This window comes from Labrus mixtus, chromosome 15 (genome assembly GCF_963584025.1).
Source record: "Labrus mixtus chromosome 15, fLabMix1.1, whole genome shotgun sequence".
NCBI lineage: Eukaryota > Metazoa > Chordata > Actinopteri > Labriformes > Labridae > Labrus > Labrus mixtus.
The window spans coordinates 9,084,281-9,104,279 of NC_083626.1; the positions used below are offsets into that span (position 1 = coordinate 9,084,281).

At 41.5% G+C, this 19,999-nt stretch overlaps 4 protein-coding genes across 4 annotated transcripts; 3 read left to right on the forward strand and 1 right to left on the reverse strand.

Moving 5' to 3' along the window:
• The window catches only part of LOC132990351 (keratin, type II cytoskeletal 8-like), a 232,406-nt gene that overhangs the window by 128,579 nt on the left and 83,828 nt on the right, over positions 1–19,999 (reverse strand).
• LOC132989822 (phospholipase A and acyltransferase 1-like) lies at positions 1,364–2,230 on the forward strand. Its single transcript, XM_061057697.1, has 2 exons — positions 1,364–1,654; positions 2,020–2,230. The coding sequence occupies exons 1-2, from the start codon at positions 1,376–1,378 to the stop codon at positions 2,161–2,163; spliced, it is 423 nt and encodes a 140-aa protein (XP_060913680.1). The 5' UTR covers positions 1,364–1,375; the 3' UTR covers positions 2,164–2,230.
• On the forward strand, positions 3,772–7,502 carry LOC132989821 (phospholipase A and acyltransferase 2-like). The gene is made up of 4 exons (XM_061057696.1): positions 3,772–4,063; positions 4,727–4,847; positions 5,737–6,035; positions 7,189–7,502. The coding sequence occupies exons 1-4, from the start codon at positions 4,046–4,048 to the stop codon at positions 7,285–7,287; spliced, it is 537 nt and encodes a 178-aa protein (XP_060913679.1). The 5' UTR covers positions 3,772–4,045; the 3' UTR covers positions 7,288–7,502.
• On the forward strand, positions 9,050–18,156 carry dedd (death effector domain containing). Of its 2 annotated transcripts, XR_009675904.1 has the most exons (6): positions 9,050–9,356; positions 10,829–11,465; positions 12,918–13,022; positions 13,129–13,266; positions 14,474–14,975; positions 15,018–18,156. XR_009675904.1 is itself a non-coding variant. In XM_061056829.1 (5 exons), exons 2-5 carry the CDS (start codon positions 10,907–10,909, stop codon positions 14,878–14,880), a joined length of 1,209 nt encoding a protein of 402 aa, XP_060912812.1. In that variant the 5' UTR covers positions 9,050–9,356; positions 10,829–10,906; the 3' UTR covers positions 14,881–15,009. The 2 variants fall into 2 exon arrangements, 1 of the variants encoding a protein (XP_060912812.1); XM_061056829.1 differs by lacking the exon at positions 15,018–18,156 and having other exon boundaries at positions 14,474–15,009.

Below are 19,999 nucleotides of genomic sequence, written 5' to 3' on the forward strand. Positions count from 1 at the left end.
TGATGGATTAATGTTGGGTCTTTGTAACATCACAAAACAAAGAGTACAGTCTAGACCTGCTCTTTTTGTAAAGTGTCTTTAGTTAACATTTGTTATGAATTGGTGCTATATGAACAGATTGTTTGATTGACTGATTGAAAAGTCTGGAGCTCTGATACATGTCATGATAGTGGCATTCAATTCAATATATCTGAATAATGAAAGGAATTTTGACAAAGATCACAAAACATAAATTACAATATTGTGATGTACTGTATATTGATTTACATCCTTCAAGTCTTGAGTCATTGTTTCTTTAAACAGCATTTTATGATGTGACTGATAAATGCATCGCCCAATCAGCTGCTTTATTCTCCCTTAAATGCCGTCCAAGTAACAAACAGTCCAAACGAGATTCTCAGATAACACACCCAGTGAGGATTTGACAGCAGACAGCACAGTCCTCGCTAACGCACACGAAGTCAGCTATGTCGTATGAGAAGCAGGTAAGACCAAACAATACAAAGACCAGCTGTGATGTATCTAAACTGTACCATATTTATGACAACTAAAATTCAAAAAACCTTTATTGCAGTCAAGCACTGCACACACGTTCATGCCTTTCTGTTGTTCTGTAAGTAATGCAGAGTAGTTATTAGGTTTTGTTGTAATAGAAAAAGTGAATAGGCTTGAATGGAACTGTGAATTTGTCAAAAATGTATCTGAAGAAACACTTAATGTTGAATTACATGTATTGAGCTCTTGTATAGTCATTTAACTGACATTTGGTTTTTTTGCGAACACAGACTGATGAAGTTGTTGCCACTGCCAAATTTGGAGACCTGATAGAGTTTTCCTACCCCATCGGATATTCACACAGGGGATATGACCTAGGTGTGGGGTGTTTCTATTTAAATCGAAACTGATCATTGTCTGCAGATCGACACAGCTTTCTTACTTCCATGACTTCCAAGTCCATGACTGTAGAACCAAAACTTCTGCCTCTCTGTCTAATTGACTCCCGGATCTTACAACAAGGTTGACTCTGTGCACTAATGGAAGTCAGAGAAAAACAGACTTCTCAATCCTGTATTTACCTTTGTTTGGTCCCTGTGAATAAAATTGAAAATAAGAAATGTGAAATGTGAAATGAAAATAATAATTTGCCGGGTACTAACGGGACGAAAAAACAATAAAACACGAAGGACACGATGAGCAACATCGTTTTTTTTGCTCATGCTCAAAATAGTCCCTATTTTAAATAAAATGAAGAAAGAGATCTCTTAGTAATGTTTTGATGTAAAACAATCCAGAAATATGGTTTTCTTGTCTTAAGCTATAAATTGTTACACATCCTGCAAGTAAACTGTCTCATTCTTCAGATGAGGGGAAGCTAATGAACACAATACGGACCAACCTACAGAGAGCCTTACCGAGTGGAGATCTACTTCTGGGTGTGACCAAGGTCCGCAGCATGCTGATCAAAGATGTGACAGTCCCAACAGGGGCCAGCATCCGCATCAATAATGGCCACGACTTCGATGCATCATCGCCGGAGGACATGAGGCGACGTCTGAATGCCGTTCTTGATCAGGACTTCTCATATCATCTCCTCAATCTCAACTGTGAGCACTTTGCCACCTTTGTACGCTACGGGAAAGCTGTGTGCAACCAGGTAGGCTACATTTTTAAACGGTTGTTTAATTTTCATATTTTTTGTACAAGCCTTGACATGCAGATGTGAAAAATCTGTTTAATCAAATTTCATAACATTCATCCAGTTTTCTTACACTTGGCTCTCATTCATTTTTACAAATTCAAAAGAAAACCTCAATCATAATTGTTTTTATTACCATGCTGAACCCTTCAGCATGATTTGCAATTTCAGAAATATCTCACAATGCAATCATGGATTTACACTGTGAAGTCAGTACAGTTGTTTATTCAGTGTATAGCCTGTATTGCAAAATCACATTACGCCATAATGACCACAAATGACTACAGAGATGTTTTAAGGTTGTTCTTTGTTTCCTCATTTAGATTCCTTTCAAAGCCAGCGAGTGTGAGGAGGCAACCAAAACCTTCCAGGAAACTGTCAACTCATGGCAAGTTTATTTATATATCGCACCTTTGAGAAACAAGGCAATTCAAAGTGCATCACACAAGACATGGAGAGCATCATGACAAAGAAAAAAAGAAACATTAAATTAGAACATTAAAAAAAATCAGTAAACAAACCAGCAACAATCACAGAAAATAGATTAAATAAGAACATTTTTTAAAAGATAAATCCAGATTCTGTTACAAATCTCACTTCAAATTAGACCATCATTTGAAAAAAAAAAAAAAAAAAAGATAAGCACCATTCTGTATAGAAGACATTGAACTTTTTTGAGGCCATACATTCATTTGGAAAAAAAAGTTTACTGAGGTAATAAATCAAGTGAGGAGAATCCTCATTTGCTCTTTAGCTCATATAATTTAACTTCCTGTTTTTGTAATTGCATGGTGTAGTTGACCAGCAGGGGGAGACTGTACTGCTAAGACATGTTTTGCCATCATCTTTACTCATGTAACCTGGAAGTTATGTTAACTTCTTATGCAATGATTCTTACATACTCAGTGTTTCTGTGTGTTTTCTACCAGGGGGCATGTCGAACAACAGCAGCGCACATGTGAACTTCTGTAACGGCATCAGTCTGTTTAACAATCCCCTCAAGTACTGGGAAATTCAGCCTGCAACCTTCCACTGTGAGACCCTCTAGTGGTGTAAGCAAGACATTGTAACGTGTGCTTTTCAAAACATTCAACATGGTAAAACATATTCCTCTCTCTTTAAATGATACATGCTATTTGGACAGTTGACTGGATCTTGTCTATTGGTGCTTGGTGTGGGCGGCAGTAGCTCAGTCTGTAGGGACTTGGGTTGGGAATCAGAGGGTCGCCAGTTCAAGTCCCGGCACGGACCAAGTCCGGAAATTGGTCTGGTAGCTGGAGAGGTGCCAGGCCACTTCCTGAGCACTGCCGAGGTGCCCTTGAGCAAGGCACCTAACCCCCCCTCCCCACAAGCTCAGGAGCTCCCACTGTGGGCAGCCCCCTCACTCTGAGACCTCTCCATTAGTGCATGTCCATAAGATCCTGTTTGTGCATGTCTGTGTATTTCAGCCTATGTTTGTGTAGCATGTTTACTAGACAGAGTGTAAAAACAAATTTCCCCTCGCGGGATCAATAAAGTATAAATTCTTCTTCTTCTTCAGATGGTTTTCTATTCTTGCAGGTCTGTTGCCCCCCTCTTTCTTTTCCATACTGTAAAAAAGACAGGAATGAAAGGAAGTTTTGTATATTGTCTGCACAGGGTACTGTATGAATCAATGTTTTTATATTGAAAACATAACAAAGGGTCAGGCTGTGTAAAAAAATAAAGACTATATTGAAATGCTTTTACTAAGAAGTGACAGGGGTGGCCGGGGGTGGCATGGGCCCCCCTTAAAATCTTGGCCACTCCAGGTTCCACCCCAAAATCCTTAATGGCTATTTGCCTTGCCAGAGGTGGGACTTATCCAGTATTCAGGCTGTGTTGCAACAGGCAGCTCATAAGTTTTTTCAGTGCGTAGATGTTTGTTTGCAATTTTTTAAATACTTTAAATTGTTCCTTTGGACATACATATTTTTTGAGTCCTTGAAGAATAAAGCTTAGTGTGTAGATGTTGCCATTATCCTGTGTAACTTAACGTCGATGTGATCAATGCAGACAGAAGGGGGGAAATAAATGCTCTTCAGTCATGAGTGTGCATAAAAAAACTTCAGGCCCCCCTGCAAAAGTCAGTCCCCCAGTTGGGCCACCCCAATCCAAAATAATTGGGTAACTTGTGCAGCATCTCTGTTGTGTTATTGTTTCTTAAACTCAGACATCTTAGATGTAATTGTTATACGCATCAGCCAATCAGCTGCCTAATGTCCAAGTGACAAACAGTCCAAACCAGATTCTCAGACTACACACCCAGTGAGGGCGACCTGCTTCACAGCCGATACCACAGACTGCACAGTAACGCACATCGAGTCAGCCATGGAGTACAAGGATCAGGTAAAACCCGATCACACACACCTCTCTCTCTCTCTCTCTCTCTCTCTCTCTCTCTCTCATTTATCCTATAATAGCACCAAACTGAAAAACAAGAAATATTCTCTGTTAGATTGCAAATGATTCTGTTACAATACGATAGCTGCTTCACATGTATTCCTCATTTGTCAGGCCTTGTTCTTCTGTGAGTCATGCTGTACACAGTCATCTGGTTCTTGTTGTAAAAGAAAAAGCTGTTCGGCTAATGCTATGCTACTTTAAGCTAATGGAAAATCATATTTTCAACAATGTTTCTGAGGAAAATATTAAAAGTTATTGTGAATAAATCTGTCTTTATTACATGATATTAAGTTGCATTTATTGAGGTGAATCTTTAGTCCAGAGTCACTGACAATAAGTCAAATTAGCTTCAATAGATACAAGATGGTAATCATCGACAATGTTTGTTCATGCTTCGCTATCAACAAAAACAACAACAGTCTCACTTATTTAAACCATGAGCAGTATTTCCCTGTAAGCAGCAGTTGCTCGCTGCACAGATTGTAATGCAGCTCAACCTGCTCTCAGACTGGAATGGGTGTGGAGGTGTGCAGGGTGGAGACGTCTCAAAAGACAGCTTACTGTATTTTGTCGTTATTTAACTGTCATGGCTTGTCTTGAACACAGATTGATGAACTTGTTGCCACTGCCAAATTTGGAGACCTGATAGAGTTTTGCTACCCCATCGGATATTCACACTGGGGAGTGTATGATGAAGATGGATACGTCATCCATTTTGCTGTTGCAGGTGAGGACAACATTGAGCAAAATGCATAATATATAAGAGATGGGAAACCAAGATAAGAAATATGTGTTCTCAAGATACAATACGATACGATACAATATGATACTACCGTCCTGTCTCTATGGCAACAGTCTCTTGACAACGGGCCGCTGTATGACCAATACTGTTCCGTTACTTTTTACTGCATGTTTAATATTTGAGATTTGTTTTTACCCGACACGGAGCAAAGAGGATGTGGGTACAAGACACGATCTGTTGGCGGCAAAAATACAAGAAATATCGTACATTTGGAAAAGAGCACCGGTGACGTCAACAGCGCCTTTCTGAAAAGGTGAAGGATTTTCAACTTGAGCGTTTGGAACGGTCGCAAAAAAAGAACGCTCGCTCCTCATTGAAAACAATTGAAAAAATACTTTCCTTGATTTGCAGTTAAAATAACTAAATTATCTGATACTGGATAATAATAAAAACACTGATTTCAGCCTCTGCCGGAAACAGTATGTTTCAGCTGCTGTTTCTTTAAGTCTCCCCTCACCACATGCTCTCTTTCTTCTGAATGGCCAGCTCTTTGGAAGCCTTCCAGGGGTCAGAACGCTGCAGGGCTGCCAGGGGAGGTCTGCTCTCCAGAGCTGGGAGAATATGTAGGAGGTTTCACCGGCTTACGTAGAGGCTTGAAGCCGTCTCATGATATTTTTGGTCTCATATCGCGGTACTTACAGAACAAGCCGTTTAAGCGCCCTCTGCAGGCTTATTCTGGGATTACTCCAACATGTGTATACCTCATGATCTTATGACATATGTATTAATGGATATCCAGCATTGTAACACTGTATGTGAGTTTTAAAATGGTGATCAGCATGATAGGTCAATTCATTCATTTCTAATTCTTTAGAGGAGGGACAACTCATGAACAAAGTACGGACCTACCTACAAGCATTGATCCCGGTATGTGGGGACCTTCTTCTGGGCGTCACCAAGATCCGCAGAATGCCAATCGGTGAGGTGACTGTTCCAGAAGGAACCCACGTCTCCATCGCCAACAACCGCCACGCCTTCAGAGCAACAGAGCAGAAGGACATGAGGCGACGGCGAGATGCCCTTCTTGATCAGGAACTCACATACAGACTCCTCACTCTCAACTGCGAGCACTTTGCCACCTTTGTACGCTACGGGAAAGCTGTGTGCAACCAGGTACATCATCAGCGCTGTGTTGTTTTTATACATAAGAGTTTTAATTGTTAATTATTAAACAGTGTTTTGGTATGAACTTATGGGAATCATAGGAAGGCAGATAAAGCAGTAACCTGCTTTGTTGACTGTTTAAAGGTCACATATTATAGAAACATAAGTCACCATGTTCCTCTAACACTAATATGTGTCCCTAGTCTACAAACCCCCCAATCATGAGAAAAGTCCATCCTCTCCATCTTCTGCCTGCTCCACTTTTCAGAAAATGTGTGCTCAAACAGGCTGTTTGGAGATTTTCCTTCATGACATCACAAAGGGCAGTAGCCCCTCCCCCAGGTGGGTGACACTCCCACAGCTAGGTGTTTGTTCTGCCCTCTGAGTCAGCCTTCTCACTGTAAACAATAGGACCTGGAGCGAGAAAGCACAGAGTACACCCAAGCCCTTCCAGAGAGGGGGTGTGGTCAGACACAGCTCATTTACATATTTAAAGGTACAGACCCAGAAACAGCCTGTTCTGAGCAGGGCTGAAATAGAGGGGTTTATAGACATGATCAAATTCAGGATCAGAGTGGATTTAGAACACGAAACTTCACACACATGTTTTGAGGAGCTCTGAGACGTATTTAAACTGAAGAGGAGGATATGTGACCTTTAAGACCTTTGACATTGGCCTTTGTATGTCATATTTTGTCTAAACATCAAGATGCAGATGTGAAAAATGAAATCAATTCACATTACTCTTCTTATAGTATGTACACATTTAACTTCCATCCTTAATTAAAACGTATTAAACCTAATACATCAAATTGTTGGTAGTTACTGACACCCCAAATTTTGAATTTTTATGAGCCAATTACACTTTGTGGTAACAATAATGGGTAAAATATATAATTTTAAGTGATCTTAAATGATTTGTTTCTTTGGAGGGCATCTCTTGGCCCCCCCATTTGGTTGCCCGAGACCCCCCAGGGTCACTTCTAAGGGCTTGAACAGGTGCAGTCCAGGATTTACTTCTGTCTTACTTAGGATTTTGATGGATAACCTAATCTAATTAGGTCTAATTCAGCAGCAGGTCTTACTTTGTTAAAATAACAACCATGTTATGTTGAGTATTTACTGACAGACATCTCTCTTCTGTTCTGTAATCTTCCTTCAGATTCCTGCAAAATCAAAGAACGTGGAGTGTCAGGTGGCAACCGCAGCCTTCAGCGAAATTGTCAGCTCAAACGATACAACTAAAGATCTTTTTGGATGAACTCTACCTTTTTTAAATGTTCACATTTTTCACTTTAACATTTCTGTTGCTCTTTTTGTGGATGTGGCTCAGGTTTCTTTGTAAAGCTGGGAGGAGCTGGAAGTTTTTCTGTCAATAATTCAGCTGAAAATATGCATGTTTGGGCTGCAAGTGATGTTTGTCATGATCAATTAATCAGCCAAATCTTTCCTTAATAAAGTGAACAATTGTTTCGACCTTTAAAGTGTCCTTTTTCAGGAACATTTTCAGTACCAGAGCCAGGCGTCATAAACTCTCAGGGTTTAGCCAAAACCAAAGGGTGTGCTTGGACATCCACCTACAGAGAGTTTTTCTTCCTATTAATGAAATGATTTAAAGTTTGTGTATCATTTGGGGGAAAAAAATGAGTAGCAGCCCGTGAAAATAGACGTCATATTGCCACTGTACAGGTAACATGTTAAATTTTGCTCAGTGCTCGTGATGGGTCAATGTTTGGTCTTTGTAGATAATGTAACAAAGACTCTTTTACCTGCTCTTTTGTAAAGTGTCTGCAGATAACATTTGTTATTGATCTGATACAAAAAATGGGTAAAACTGACCTGTAAGATTAGAGTTATCAAAAAATCTGTAATTTAAATAAGTACCAGAATAAGCCTTTCCATCAAGTTGGTTACAGCCAATTTTTTTGTTCCCCCTTCATTCACTAAAACAATGATCTTGATCGGGGAAGGCTATCTATTGTATCCAGTAGATTTTCACCGGCAGCTACATGTAGTTTACTTTGAAAATGCTGTGATGGACAGGCGTCACAATGAAAGATTAATTATATATGAAAAAAAATGCCCCAGGGATGCTGAACTGAAAAGCACAGGATTGATCTGAGAAAAGTGAAGTTAACAATCCGTGTGCACGCAATTTATCATGTGGACCCTAAGATTCATAACCTGTGCACCCTGATTTGCTATCTGCGGTTTCAGATTTATAAACTGTGGGCACAGTTTTTTTACATGTCGCTGTTGATAACAGTTGCCTGCTCTCATATCTGGAAAACCGAGGGGTGTCCAAAACAGCCGTGTGTGTGGGGGGGGGGGGTCGCCTTAAAACCGCCTACCTTCTCTGGTCCAAACAAATCCAGAGCATTCAGGACCAGAATCTAAAGTTAGAAGGAGGACATACTGGCTGCTGCATTGTTGTCAGAGAAGCCAGCACTTCAACATAACATGTTTCCTTAATGTCTGATCATATAGTAAGCTCACTTTCATTCAGTATAAATCTTACACATTGCTCCTTTAAAAGTTTGTGTATCATTTGGGAAAACAGTCGTAGCTGCCCATGAGAAAATTAAGAGTATACCCACTTCTTAGGCACCACTACACTGCTGGGTGCCTAAGGTGCCTTATAATGGGTCATTATAAAGCCTATACTTTATTTCATATCTGTATCATCATAAATTCATTCTTCTCTGAAAAAAGGCGATTGTAAAGTAAACAGATTGCAAAGTAAACGGGCATGGATAATGAACCTGTGGACATGGATTATATGCACACAAATGGTCACTGCTTATAGATTTACACATAGCTTTTTGTCTCAACTGACACCAGGGGGAGTCTCTGTCCATATTTTAAAAAATGAAATAAAAAGAATTTAGGACACCATACATAACAGTCTCATAATACTCTATGTTATTCAGACTCAAGCGGCCAGGATATGTCAGTATCACGCAATTTTCATCAGCAGTACCTGAGCAGGAGAACGGAAGTGAGATGCACTCTAACCCGGAAGTTCTTTCATTTTAGCTGAAGAACGGGAGTCTGCTTGTTTTTCACATGATGTCTGTCTGAGGACCAAAACCATCAAACGAACCCATATTTCCTGGAATAAAATAACTTGGACTGCAACTCTAGAGACTGTAAACACATGAATTATATATCCAATGTGCAGTCGAACAGAAATAATCCACCGGATCTGTTGTTTGTGTCCTGAAAGAAGCTTTGCGGCGCTTTTTGGACACTGGGATGCTAACTTCGCGTTAGCTGCTAACCAGACAGTGAAAGCGTTGGACTTGTCAAGATATTCCAAGAAGACGGGAGGTAAACACCTATTGTGAACACCAGTGTCTTGTTTGTGCTTTCCGTGTTGCCTCGTCAGTGTGAGTGTCGTTAACGCTGCACTGAAGCTAACAGCTAATGCTACAACACAGACGCAAATAAAGAGAGAATGTGTTGTTTTCATGCGGAGATAAACGCTAACGTAGCATTTTCGTAGCTTGATTGTTGGTATAACCACAACTTGTATCGGAACCCAGTGCTGTCTTGTTGTTTTTGGACCTCAAATCAACATTTAGCATCTGTTTTAAAATCCCACAAGAAGTATAGCTAACATTAGCGTGCTAGCTGACTTCCGCTAGACACTTAGCCAGCCGTTAGCTCGTCGTCTGTCTAAACATCTGTTATTGTTTGTTTGTTTGTTTGGTCAACAGCACTAAACTGTGTCTACCCTGACTTATTCCAGTGGCTGCAATGTTGTCGCCCCGGTTGAACTCATATTTACATGTTGTTTTGTCTATTTTAACGAAAGCTTGATGATGACAGCGTCTTTACTTCATTTAAAACTTTAATGTTCAAACTGTCTCATGCCAACATATCTCCAGTATGTGCAGCTATCTACATCTTTCATTTAGATTATTTCTGGAATTTGAAACATTCCTGAACATATCAGACCTCATTTCAATTTGTTGCCATGGGAACGCACTATTGGATTTTTGATACGTCAATATTTACAAACTAATTTGAACGTACACCGATATGTACTAGTCCTGCACTATAGGAGGGAAATAGGTGAAGCATTGTGGTACATTCCTACATCTCAGCAGAAATGTTCTTATCTACTTTTACTGGTAATTAACTTGTTAAACCAGTGGTTCTCTACTGGCCGAGCCTCAGAACCCTCCACCACCTATTTCATGGAAAAATCATGACCCGAATTTCTGATACTTTTCAATCAATCAGATTGTATTTAACAAAAGAATTGTGCAGTTTGGACCTCAGTGTCGCTTGTCCTCCATGTGTTAAACCATATCTGCTCATACTGATATACCGTAAAATCCGGTGTATAAGACGCACTTTTCTGAATTGAGTTTTTCACAAAATAATAATGATTCTGGTGGTAATAGCCGATTAACCTCAACTAGAAAAACATTGAAAGAAAATGTCTGCACAGCTGAATGTGTGACAGGTGGAGGGTGAAATTTAAAGAGGATGAGAAAAACTGCTGCACGCTGTCTTGCTTTATGCTGACATGTTTATTGACTCACACAACATTTTCAGTCCAGCTGACCTTCATGAGGTATAATGGCGATCATACCTGATGAAGGTCTGCAGGACAGTGTGAGGGAGTTTTTCTCATCGTCTTTAACCTCAATTAGAAGAAGTGATTGGTAAACTCTTGATGTCCCTGCAGATGGAGAGTCAATTTGATTCATGCTTAACACTGATGGCTACCAATGTTAATCTGGGTCTCAAGATGATTTTAAAGTTGTGTGTCCCCCTCTCTCTGTGCACAGCACACCAGCGGGAGCATACAAAGGCAGCAGTGGTTGCAGGGATCTGAGTGTCCCTCATCATCACCATCGGGCCCTGAGATGACCTCACAGCAGCCACAGCTCCCCAATGCTGTCATTCCTCCCCAGCTAGCACAGAACTCCTCCGCTCAGCAGGCCCGGCCTCATATTCAGGCTAATCAACTGGACTCAAGTCAGAGCGGTGCAACCGCTGGCCCTGTGGACCACAGAGCTTTAACAGGCAGGCCGGGCTGCCCCGGTGTGGCAGCAAACGGCGGGGAGGTGGCCAATAGGAACGTTTCTGCTTCCAGCTCCAGCTCGTCTAGGAGAGATGGAGGCTTTGAGCCGTGGCCTGAGGAAGCAGTGGACAACTCCCATGGTCTGTACTCCCTCCATCGTATGTTTGATATAGTTGGAGCCCAGCTAACGCACCGGGATGTCAGAGTACTGTCCTTCCTATTTGTGGACGTGATTGACGAGTATGAGCGCGGCGGCATCAGGAGTGGAAGGGATTTCCTGCTGGCTCTAGAGCGTCAGGGTCGCTGTGACGAGACCAACTTCCGACACGTTCTCCAGCTTCTAAGGATTATCACCCGCCACGACCTTTTGCCTTATGTCACACTCAGGAAACGGCAGGCTGGTGAGTATAACACGTTAACTCTCTGTTTCTTTTCAGCTTTAAGTACATATTTAATAACTGACAGTCTACGTGTTTAACTGTCACTAAAGGGGAGATATCACACCCTGCATTTTTATTTTTAGCATCATATACGTAGACTCAAAAAGATCAAGACATTCCAGAGATAGAAAATGTTCCTTTGCACCCATGAGACAAGAGCTGGCTCGGTCGAGTTTAATTTAAGGTCCAGAATGAGCTCTGTTTTACAGTACAGGATAACAAGAACTAAGGACGGATATACAGCACAGACACCTCGAATATATATACTGAACATTTATCAAATTATGGTGAATACCACACACCATCTTTTTCAACCAATTTCAATGTCGGATGAGGAAAGCTCCCTGGTTTAAAAATATGGCAGCTGATATTGATTCTTTTCCCTTTTTTTGCCGGAATGAAAATCGATCTTTTCTGCATAAAAAGTGTTCTGATTTGTCACTAATATGACTCAGGCATTCATATTTCTGCTTTCGTTAACAAATATCTTTATGAAAGAATATTTATCTTTGTTTACATCGTCATAGAAAGGACCGCTGTGAAACATCCTTGTCTAAGTTTTGATGATCTGACGAATATGCACAGTGTGTAGAGAATGGTTAACTCTAGAGTTTGATCGTACTCTGCAAACTCTGACTTCCTCTATAAAACAATAAGAATAATACTGTATGACAATCAAATCAGAGACCCTTCATTTGGCAGCATCTTTCATCTAATGTAGACCGGCAGCATCAGCCTACTGTTAGTGCACTTCCTTTAGAATATCTTCTTGTTGTCACCTTGAACCAAACAGTGAAGAGACACACTACTGCTGCACATGTAGGGTTTGGTCTGAGTCAAGCCCTTAAAGTTGACCTATGATGCTGATCCCCATTTTAAAACTCAGTTATAGTGTTAGAAAGCTGGATGTCCAAATTAAATATGGGCAAAGTTTCAGATCATGAGGCAAACGTATGTTGGAGTAATCCCAGGATAAGTATGCAGAGGGCACTAAACGGCTTGTTCTGCAAATCACGGCATACTTCCCCGATATGAAATTAAGAATTTCACGAGACGGCTTCAAGCCTCTACATAAACCGTTTAAACCTCGTACATAGACTCTCCTGCAGCGTTCTGCCCACAGAAGGCTTCCCAATCAGGAGATGATATGCCTGGGGGAGGTGGGCTTTAAGAGACAGTAGCTAAAACTGAAGAGTGTTAGGCTGAGATGGGTTTTTACTGACGCTGGTATCAGATAAATAAGGAGGTTTTTAAGCTGCAAATTTTCAAAGCTGCTCTGTAGACCGACACCATGAAAGGTGAACATGAGGAGAATATGGGATCTTTAAGATAGGCTCACTGTTGCCCACTGTTCTAGGTGGGATGATTAGCACAGCCATTAAAAATAACATCAGAAATCAAATGTTGTTTCAGTGTGCCCAGACCCTGTTGACAAATACCTGGAAGAGACATCAGTGCGCTACATTTCACCCCGGGGAGCAGTGCAGAGCAGGGACACCGTGCCTAACAGGAGATCGGGTGGGTGTTTTTGTGGAAGCTGTTTTTTTTTTTGTTGTTTTTTTACTAACTATGCGTTGTGAGGGAGAAAACATTGTTAATGTCGTAAACTGATGTCACGTTTTAGGTCCTCAGCCGGTCCTCTGCTGTTCCCCATCAGGACCCCATGTTGGTCCTCCAAGAACAAAGCCGACTCCTCCTGCACCGAACCGCAAACGGAGGAGAAGTCATTCATCAGCTGACTGCAGAGAGAAGCAAACATGTGGTAAAAAAATAACAAAAACAAACAAACACAACACAGAGAGGGAGATTGTTTTCTGTCAGGTTTCATTTTCTATTTGAATATTTCTGTTTTCCTTTGTACGATGCTTTAGATGTCGTGTGTGAAGCTCTTTGAATTGCCTCGTTGCTGAAATGTGCTATGGAAATAAACTTGACCTGACTTCCTACATGAGGATGAAAACAAAATGAACCCAGTCCAGAGACGATGGTTTAGTAGAATGCAGGCGTGCACTTTAGTAAAATTGCTTCTAGTTGTGTTTTAGCCTCTCAAATGAATGAGAAACCGTGTTCAGTGACTGTGCTGGATTAGAGGAAACTGAGTCCTCTCGAGAATCATTTTGAGAATTGAACGTCTTAATTAGTGGTTTGAAAGTTAAGATCCCCTGTTTCTTTGCAGACTGCTGCTGAGCTCTTGCACGCACAGCGTCTATCATTTGCAAGATGGTGGACTTCACTCTTAAACCGTCTTCACATCATTCAGTCAAATAAAACAACATTTCTGTAAAATGACACAGTTTAATGTGTTTGATTTTAACAATCCTCACATCTGAACACTCTCTAAGCACTCTGCACACTCGATTCAAGTGTGACAAATCTGAAACGCCTTTCACTCATTTGCCTAAAGACGTAGTCAGGCAACAGGTTCAAGGAACTTTTCCAGTTCAGGTAAAGCATCCTTGAGCGTCCTGACTTTCACACGCTAGATAAATGTCATGCTGGGTGTCAGCCCTGGTTCAGCCATGATTGCAGGGTCAACAGAGATAAAATGTTGAGTTTAGGGTGAACTTCCAAACTCCATTGGATCTGCAGAGTCCCTCTGCACCTTTAAGAAAAAGCTAAAGACCCAGCTCTTTAATGAATACCTACTAACTTAATGATGATGGTTTTTGTTTGATAACGACGACTTATAAGATGTTTTCTATACTGATTAGAGCTCTCAAGAACTGCCGTCAATGTTGTGCTTTGCCTCCGGTCACTTCCTGTCAGCACCTGTGTGTCCAATCAAACTCAAAGCTGATCGTTTGCTCTTACTGACATTGTTCCCTTTTTTTCTAGATCCTTGCTTGTGTTGTTCTTACTCTCTGATGTACGTCGCTTTGGATAAAAGCGTCTGCTAAGTGAATTGTGGGTTAGGGTTAGTACTACCCCTGCTTTGATATTTACACTCTGTCGATGTCATCTACTTTCAGATATCCGCCTCCGTGTTCGTGCTGAATACTGCCAGCACGAGTCTGCGCTTCAGGGGAACGTCTTCTCCAACAAGCAGGAGGCGGTGGAGCGCCAGTTCGAGCGCTTCAACCAGGCAAACACTATCCTCAAATCGCGAGACTTGGGCTCCATCATCTGCGACATCAAATTCTCGGAGCTCACCTATCTGGACGCCTTCTGGAGGGACTACATCAACGGGTCTTTGTTAGAGGCACTCAAAGGGGTCTTTATCACAGATTCCTTAAAACAGGCGGTGGGCCACGAAGCCATTAAACTGTTGGTCAATGTAGACGAGGAGGACTACCAGGCCGGTCGCCGCAAACTGCTGCGCAATTTGGTGACGAGCGGAGGGATCCCACCCGGAGGGAGCAAAGACTCGGTATCTTAGACTCCAGGTGTTAGCATCCAGCTGCTGTGCCTCCCCGACAGAGAACAGAGAGAGAGAGTCGTGGATGTGTCGTTTGAGGTGCCTGAACTGCGTGCCTGAAAGGAACTAAGAGAACTTGAAGCCACCGCAGCGGCGACCCCTTGAGAACTAAGGTCAAAGGAAACCTAAGCGGGCGTCCTGAAGCGTAGCATGCGAGGTCGACTGGGAACTATGTTAGCAAAAGAGGAACGGGCAATGCATCGACAGGTTGACATTATTCTGAATGTTAAGCTGCTTTCTTCACCGAGGAGAATCCTGATTCATGCTTGTATTGAATATTTTTTTTCTCGTTTCATGTATGTAAACATGTTAACTCTAATGATGCTCTTCACCCCTTGTTCAAAAGGTCATTTTCAACGCAGGAAAACGCGCTTAACGCTGACGTGTTACTCCCAGTGGGAGTTGTACTTTATTGCCAAACTGGTTCATCCTTTCCCAGGTACTTGAGATTGATTGGATTAACCCAATGAGAGTGTTCTGTATGTGACAGAAAGGCAAAGACTGGACTTTTAAAAATTAGTTTTTTTCTATTTCTTGGAGCTTATCACCCCCCCCTCCTTTGCAGAGTTTCCTCGTCTGTAGAGCTGAACCCTTTCCGAGCCTTTTTTAGCGGCTCAGACTTTGTCACTGTCGACTGTTCTCGTGTGTTTGCTTTGTTTTAACTTTGTTTTACAACACGGCTCTTTAGCAGCAGATCTGTGATTCTGGCCTCGTTTTGAAAATGTCAGTTGTCCAGTTACTGCCAAATATTTAAAAAAAAGTCACTCAAACCCTTCAAATGTGTCGAATCGTATCCCGCTGAACTCTGAGTCACGCCGGTGTTTATCAACATCTGTCAGCCCCCCCGGTACCTCCCGGACCTCTACTCACTCCCCCTCCCCCTCACACACACAATTCAACACTCAGCTTTATTTTAAATACAAGATTTCAAGTAACACTCCAAATACTTACAGAACAAATCAAAAGCAAGTGAAAGTCTGTTCTCATCATGCCCCCTGGTGGATGAGAATGTAGGCTCGTTGACGGAATATGTCGGCCTTGATTTGACGCCATCAGGACTCGTCACACCTCCAGTAGGGTCACAAACCGAGCTCGAGATTCTTTTATTCAGGTTTTTTTAAAAGCAGCACTTTAAAAAAACAACATAACAGTGAGCTATTCAGCATGTGAATCCTCTACGACCTTTAAAGCAGAGAAAACTACGTCTGCAGTGTAGCCTGTGATGCTAATCAGAGAGAATTTGAATTCCTATGGAATGGTTCAGGTACTGAAATGGTTCACCAGGAGACGGTGAGTTTGATGTGACCGACAGTAGTCTCTGTTTTCTGCAGTCGTACAATTCTCCCAGAACCAGCCATATTAGGCTAACGTAGTTTATGGTGAAGCCCGCTGAACCTGCTGTCAAACGAACCGGTTTTGTTTCAGGATTTTTTTGTAGGTCTCATGCAGTTATTCCTGATTTTGTAGCTGCAGGTTCAATGCTTTATGCACGCCATCCCACCTCTGATTCTGCTGCAACCTGTTGTGTGTGAACCATTTAATTACCATAACCATTTATGAAGACTTTAAAATAAACAATAAGCTGTGATTCAATGTTCAGGAATGAGTATCTCACATGGGCTGCCACTCACCCATCCAGTACAGATATTTGTATTTTCTGATTGATCTGCATCTCAGAGTTAGAGAGCTTCACGGTGCAAAAACATCCTGATACCAAGAGTCTGCAGTTTTTGTTTTGTGTCCCCATGTCGCTTCATGTCAAAAAGTTAATTCATAGTGTTATAAGACGAGGATAAACACGGCAGCGTTGGAAAGCACTGCTCATTGGCACTTTTTCACTGCTGTGTAATTTATTTTTGAGTCTCCACTTGCAGAATCAAAACATCTTCAGACACGACTTTTTAATCCCAGATGCAACGTTTAAAGAGATTCTGATTAATATTCTCAACATGTGGAAGAGTTGATTGTGGTCTGGTAACGGGAGTCTTGTTGGTTTGGTTCATCTTTCTGTGATGTGTGAAGCGATCACATTCAACATTTACCTTAACACAGAAAACATGTTTGTTATTTTTTTATAGAAATGTGATTTCAGTCTGAGATTCAGAATAATATCCATGCCCCCCCTTTTATCAAAGTAAGACATATGTCCCCCCCCCACCACCACCACCACCCCCCTGAGCTCCTCACACTGGAGCTCTGCTAACACCATAAGCTAAAACCACGTTATGATTTGTGCAACATAATTCCAGATAATGTCTTGACGAGCACGATGGGTGACCGATATGAGGATTCACATATTTGCCTGTTTTTATATTCGTTCAACTTTGAGCAAGAAATCCTTTAACACTGTGTCGACTTTTACAGATCTGCGTCACTGTGCAGTGATTTTTAGTTTCTTTACGACCCGTTTAATGCAATAAAAGTCACTTTGGGTTCATGCTGCTGCTGTAGTAAGCCAGGCCGGTTTCTGTTCCAGGAACTGTAATCGAGCTGGAAGGACGTCAAACTGGGCACCGAGTGGTCGACCTGACGTTGCAGGAAAGACGAGGAAGTTAAACCAGAAACAACAACTATGTCCGCTTACACCGAGAGTTTGGTTTTCTGCATTCTGAAGGGCAAATGTTTTGGTTTGTGTCTAACCAATATGAACGTAAAAGAAAGATCCTCTGATTTAATTTCCTTGATTGACTAAAGGTTAAATGAGCTCCGCTTTTGGTCCGAGTAGCGCTACACACTTCTTCCTGTTTTGCCGATTAAAGTTGCCGTTTGACAGAATTCACACGTTCTGCAGTCACACAAATATGGAAACATTTCTTTGGGATACTCAATGATGACACACATGTCAAGGCGGCGGGGGGGAGGACCGTAATCGTCCATTTTTAAATCCTCCAAATTGTGACGTTAAAGAACGGAAATGAATCAAACTTGTTCAACAAGAAGGAAACAACACAGACTCGGAGAACCTTTGTTTGGAGATGTTTTAATATCAGTGATAATATATCAAAGTATTAGCATAATGCTGTTTTGTGATGAGATTCTTTAGACTCTGTAACAGAAGTAGAGAAGAGGCTGAATGTCACTTTTAGTCCGAATTGTCATTTTAAATGCAACTCTCTAAAAAAAACTCATATTTGACATTATACCTTCGTTTGTTTCTGTTTCTCAGTGCACATAGCCAAATGGTTGACATAAAAGAAATCTGTGTACCCCAATAAAAGTTCAGTGTATGTTTTTTAACCCAAATGTATTCTTCCTGCAAATACATGCCTGTCTTCTGTCCGCTGTGATCAGCATCGTCCTCGGGTACATACCAGAACACACGGGTCACTAATACTGTGAATGATGTAGAGCACGCCTTCCTTCAATCCTCTCAGCCCGCGCGGCGCACCTTCATGTAGAGGCTGCGAGTTAGAATCTATTTACAGGTCGGTGTGTGTTCTGTTGATTGTATGTTCTGTTAGCTGCTAACTTTGCATGTATCCTGTTCTGAAACTCCCAGTGCTCACTTTTTGTAAATAACTTTACTGGATGTCAGGTTTTTCTTACTTCAAATTTTGCATTTCTTTCAGAAACAGACGACAAGTAGGACTGTTAATAAATGAACTGGATGGGTTTGGTTGAAGTCCCAGTCCTATTTTTTTTATATGTCACCTAACGCCTAATTTATAGGAAGAATGTGAGACTTTTTGATCCAGTAGATGTCGCCCCTTGAGCTCCAGCATGAAACCAAAACAAACTTCTGTTTGGCCACACCTCCTCCATACTGAAGCCTCCGCTCTCCTCCAGAGACACACCTCCAACCCCTCTCCACTCGTGTTCACACAAAGTTATGAATTAGAACGCACCATCATTAAACACCATTAAGCACAAGCGGAAAAAATTGTCCTTTGCTTGAGCTGCAATCACCTGTGTCCTGCATTGTTGTGTTAGCATGCTAATGTTAGCGCTCTTTAGTTAGCTAGTAGCTTCATAATGCAAATAAACTGACACAGAATGAACGTGACCTAAAACTGCTTATATGACATCCAAATAATCAGTGGGTATGTTCTTCTTCTTCTCTCTAGTTCTTGACTAAAACAGCTTTTATACACAAGGGGAGGAGCCGGCCGTCCCGTCCATGTAAACACAGCTCTGACAACAACACAGCCAGCGGGACTCGAGCTTCTCACTCATTGTAGACAGTCATGACTCAGAGACACATTTACACAGGATAGACTGGATTTCCGCTGTATTTTTGTATTAAATGTTGCTCATTCTGCCCGAGCCACCCGAGCCCTTCCAGAGAGGGGGTGTGGTCAGACACAGCTCATTTACATTTAAAGGTACAGACACAGAAACAGCCTGTTCTGAGCAGGGCTGAAATAGACGGGTTTATAGGCATGCTATATCAAGGTTTTTTTTTTATGTTTTTGTAACTTCCTGATTAAAGATTGAAGGAAAAATCAGAGAATTTCACAAAAACTTCATAGGAGAGATTTTTTATTAAAAGTCAACTAAATGAAAGTAAAAAACAAACATAAAAACAAGTCTTTTTTATTAGAACTACGATGGCAGCTCCATCCAAACAGAAGTACTGACAGGGTTCAAGCTGACCTGTTACTAGTACACAGAAAAGGTGAATGCATTCATCATCTGTGCTCAGGTCACAGGTTTTGTGCAACATGTGTGAACGGCATGCTGAGGCAACAATCTGCAGAAGAAGAAGAAGCCTGGTTGAAGCTAAACTTTGAACTTCAGCCTCATTTCTAATCGTGCGTTGGATAATCTACCTGGTGACCCTGCAGCCAAAACAAGTTGTCTGGTGACTGAGCTTAAACATGTGCTCTGGTGAGTCTGCTTTGCTGCGGCACTGACTTATGCTGGGACGGCATGAAGTTTGTGCACACACATGCAAATTAATTTAAATGTATTATATTTTCTTTTAAAGTTATACTTTGGGGCCTTTTTGCTTTTATTAGATAGGGCAGCTGGAGAGAGATAGGAAGTGTTGGGTGGAGCGCTTCAGTTTAAGGTGCAGTGCAGCTTCAACATACAGCACCAGTAGAAGGCAGAAGAATAAATGTGGTTTTCTTCAATGCTT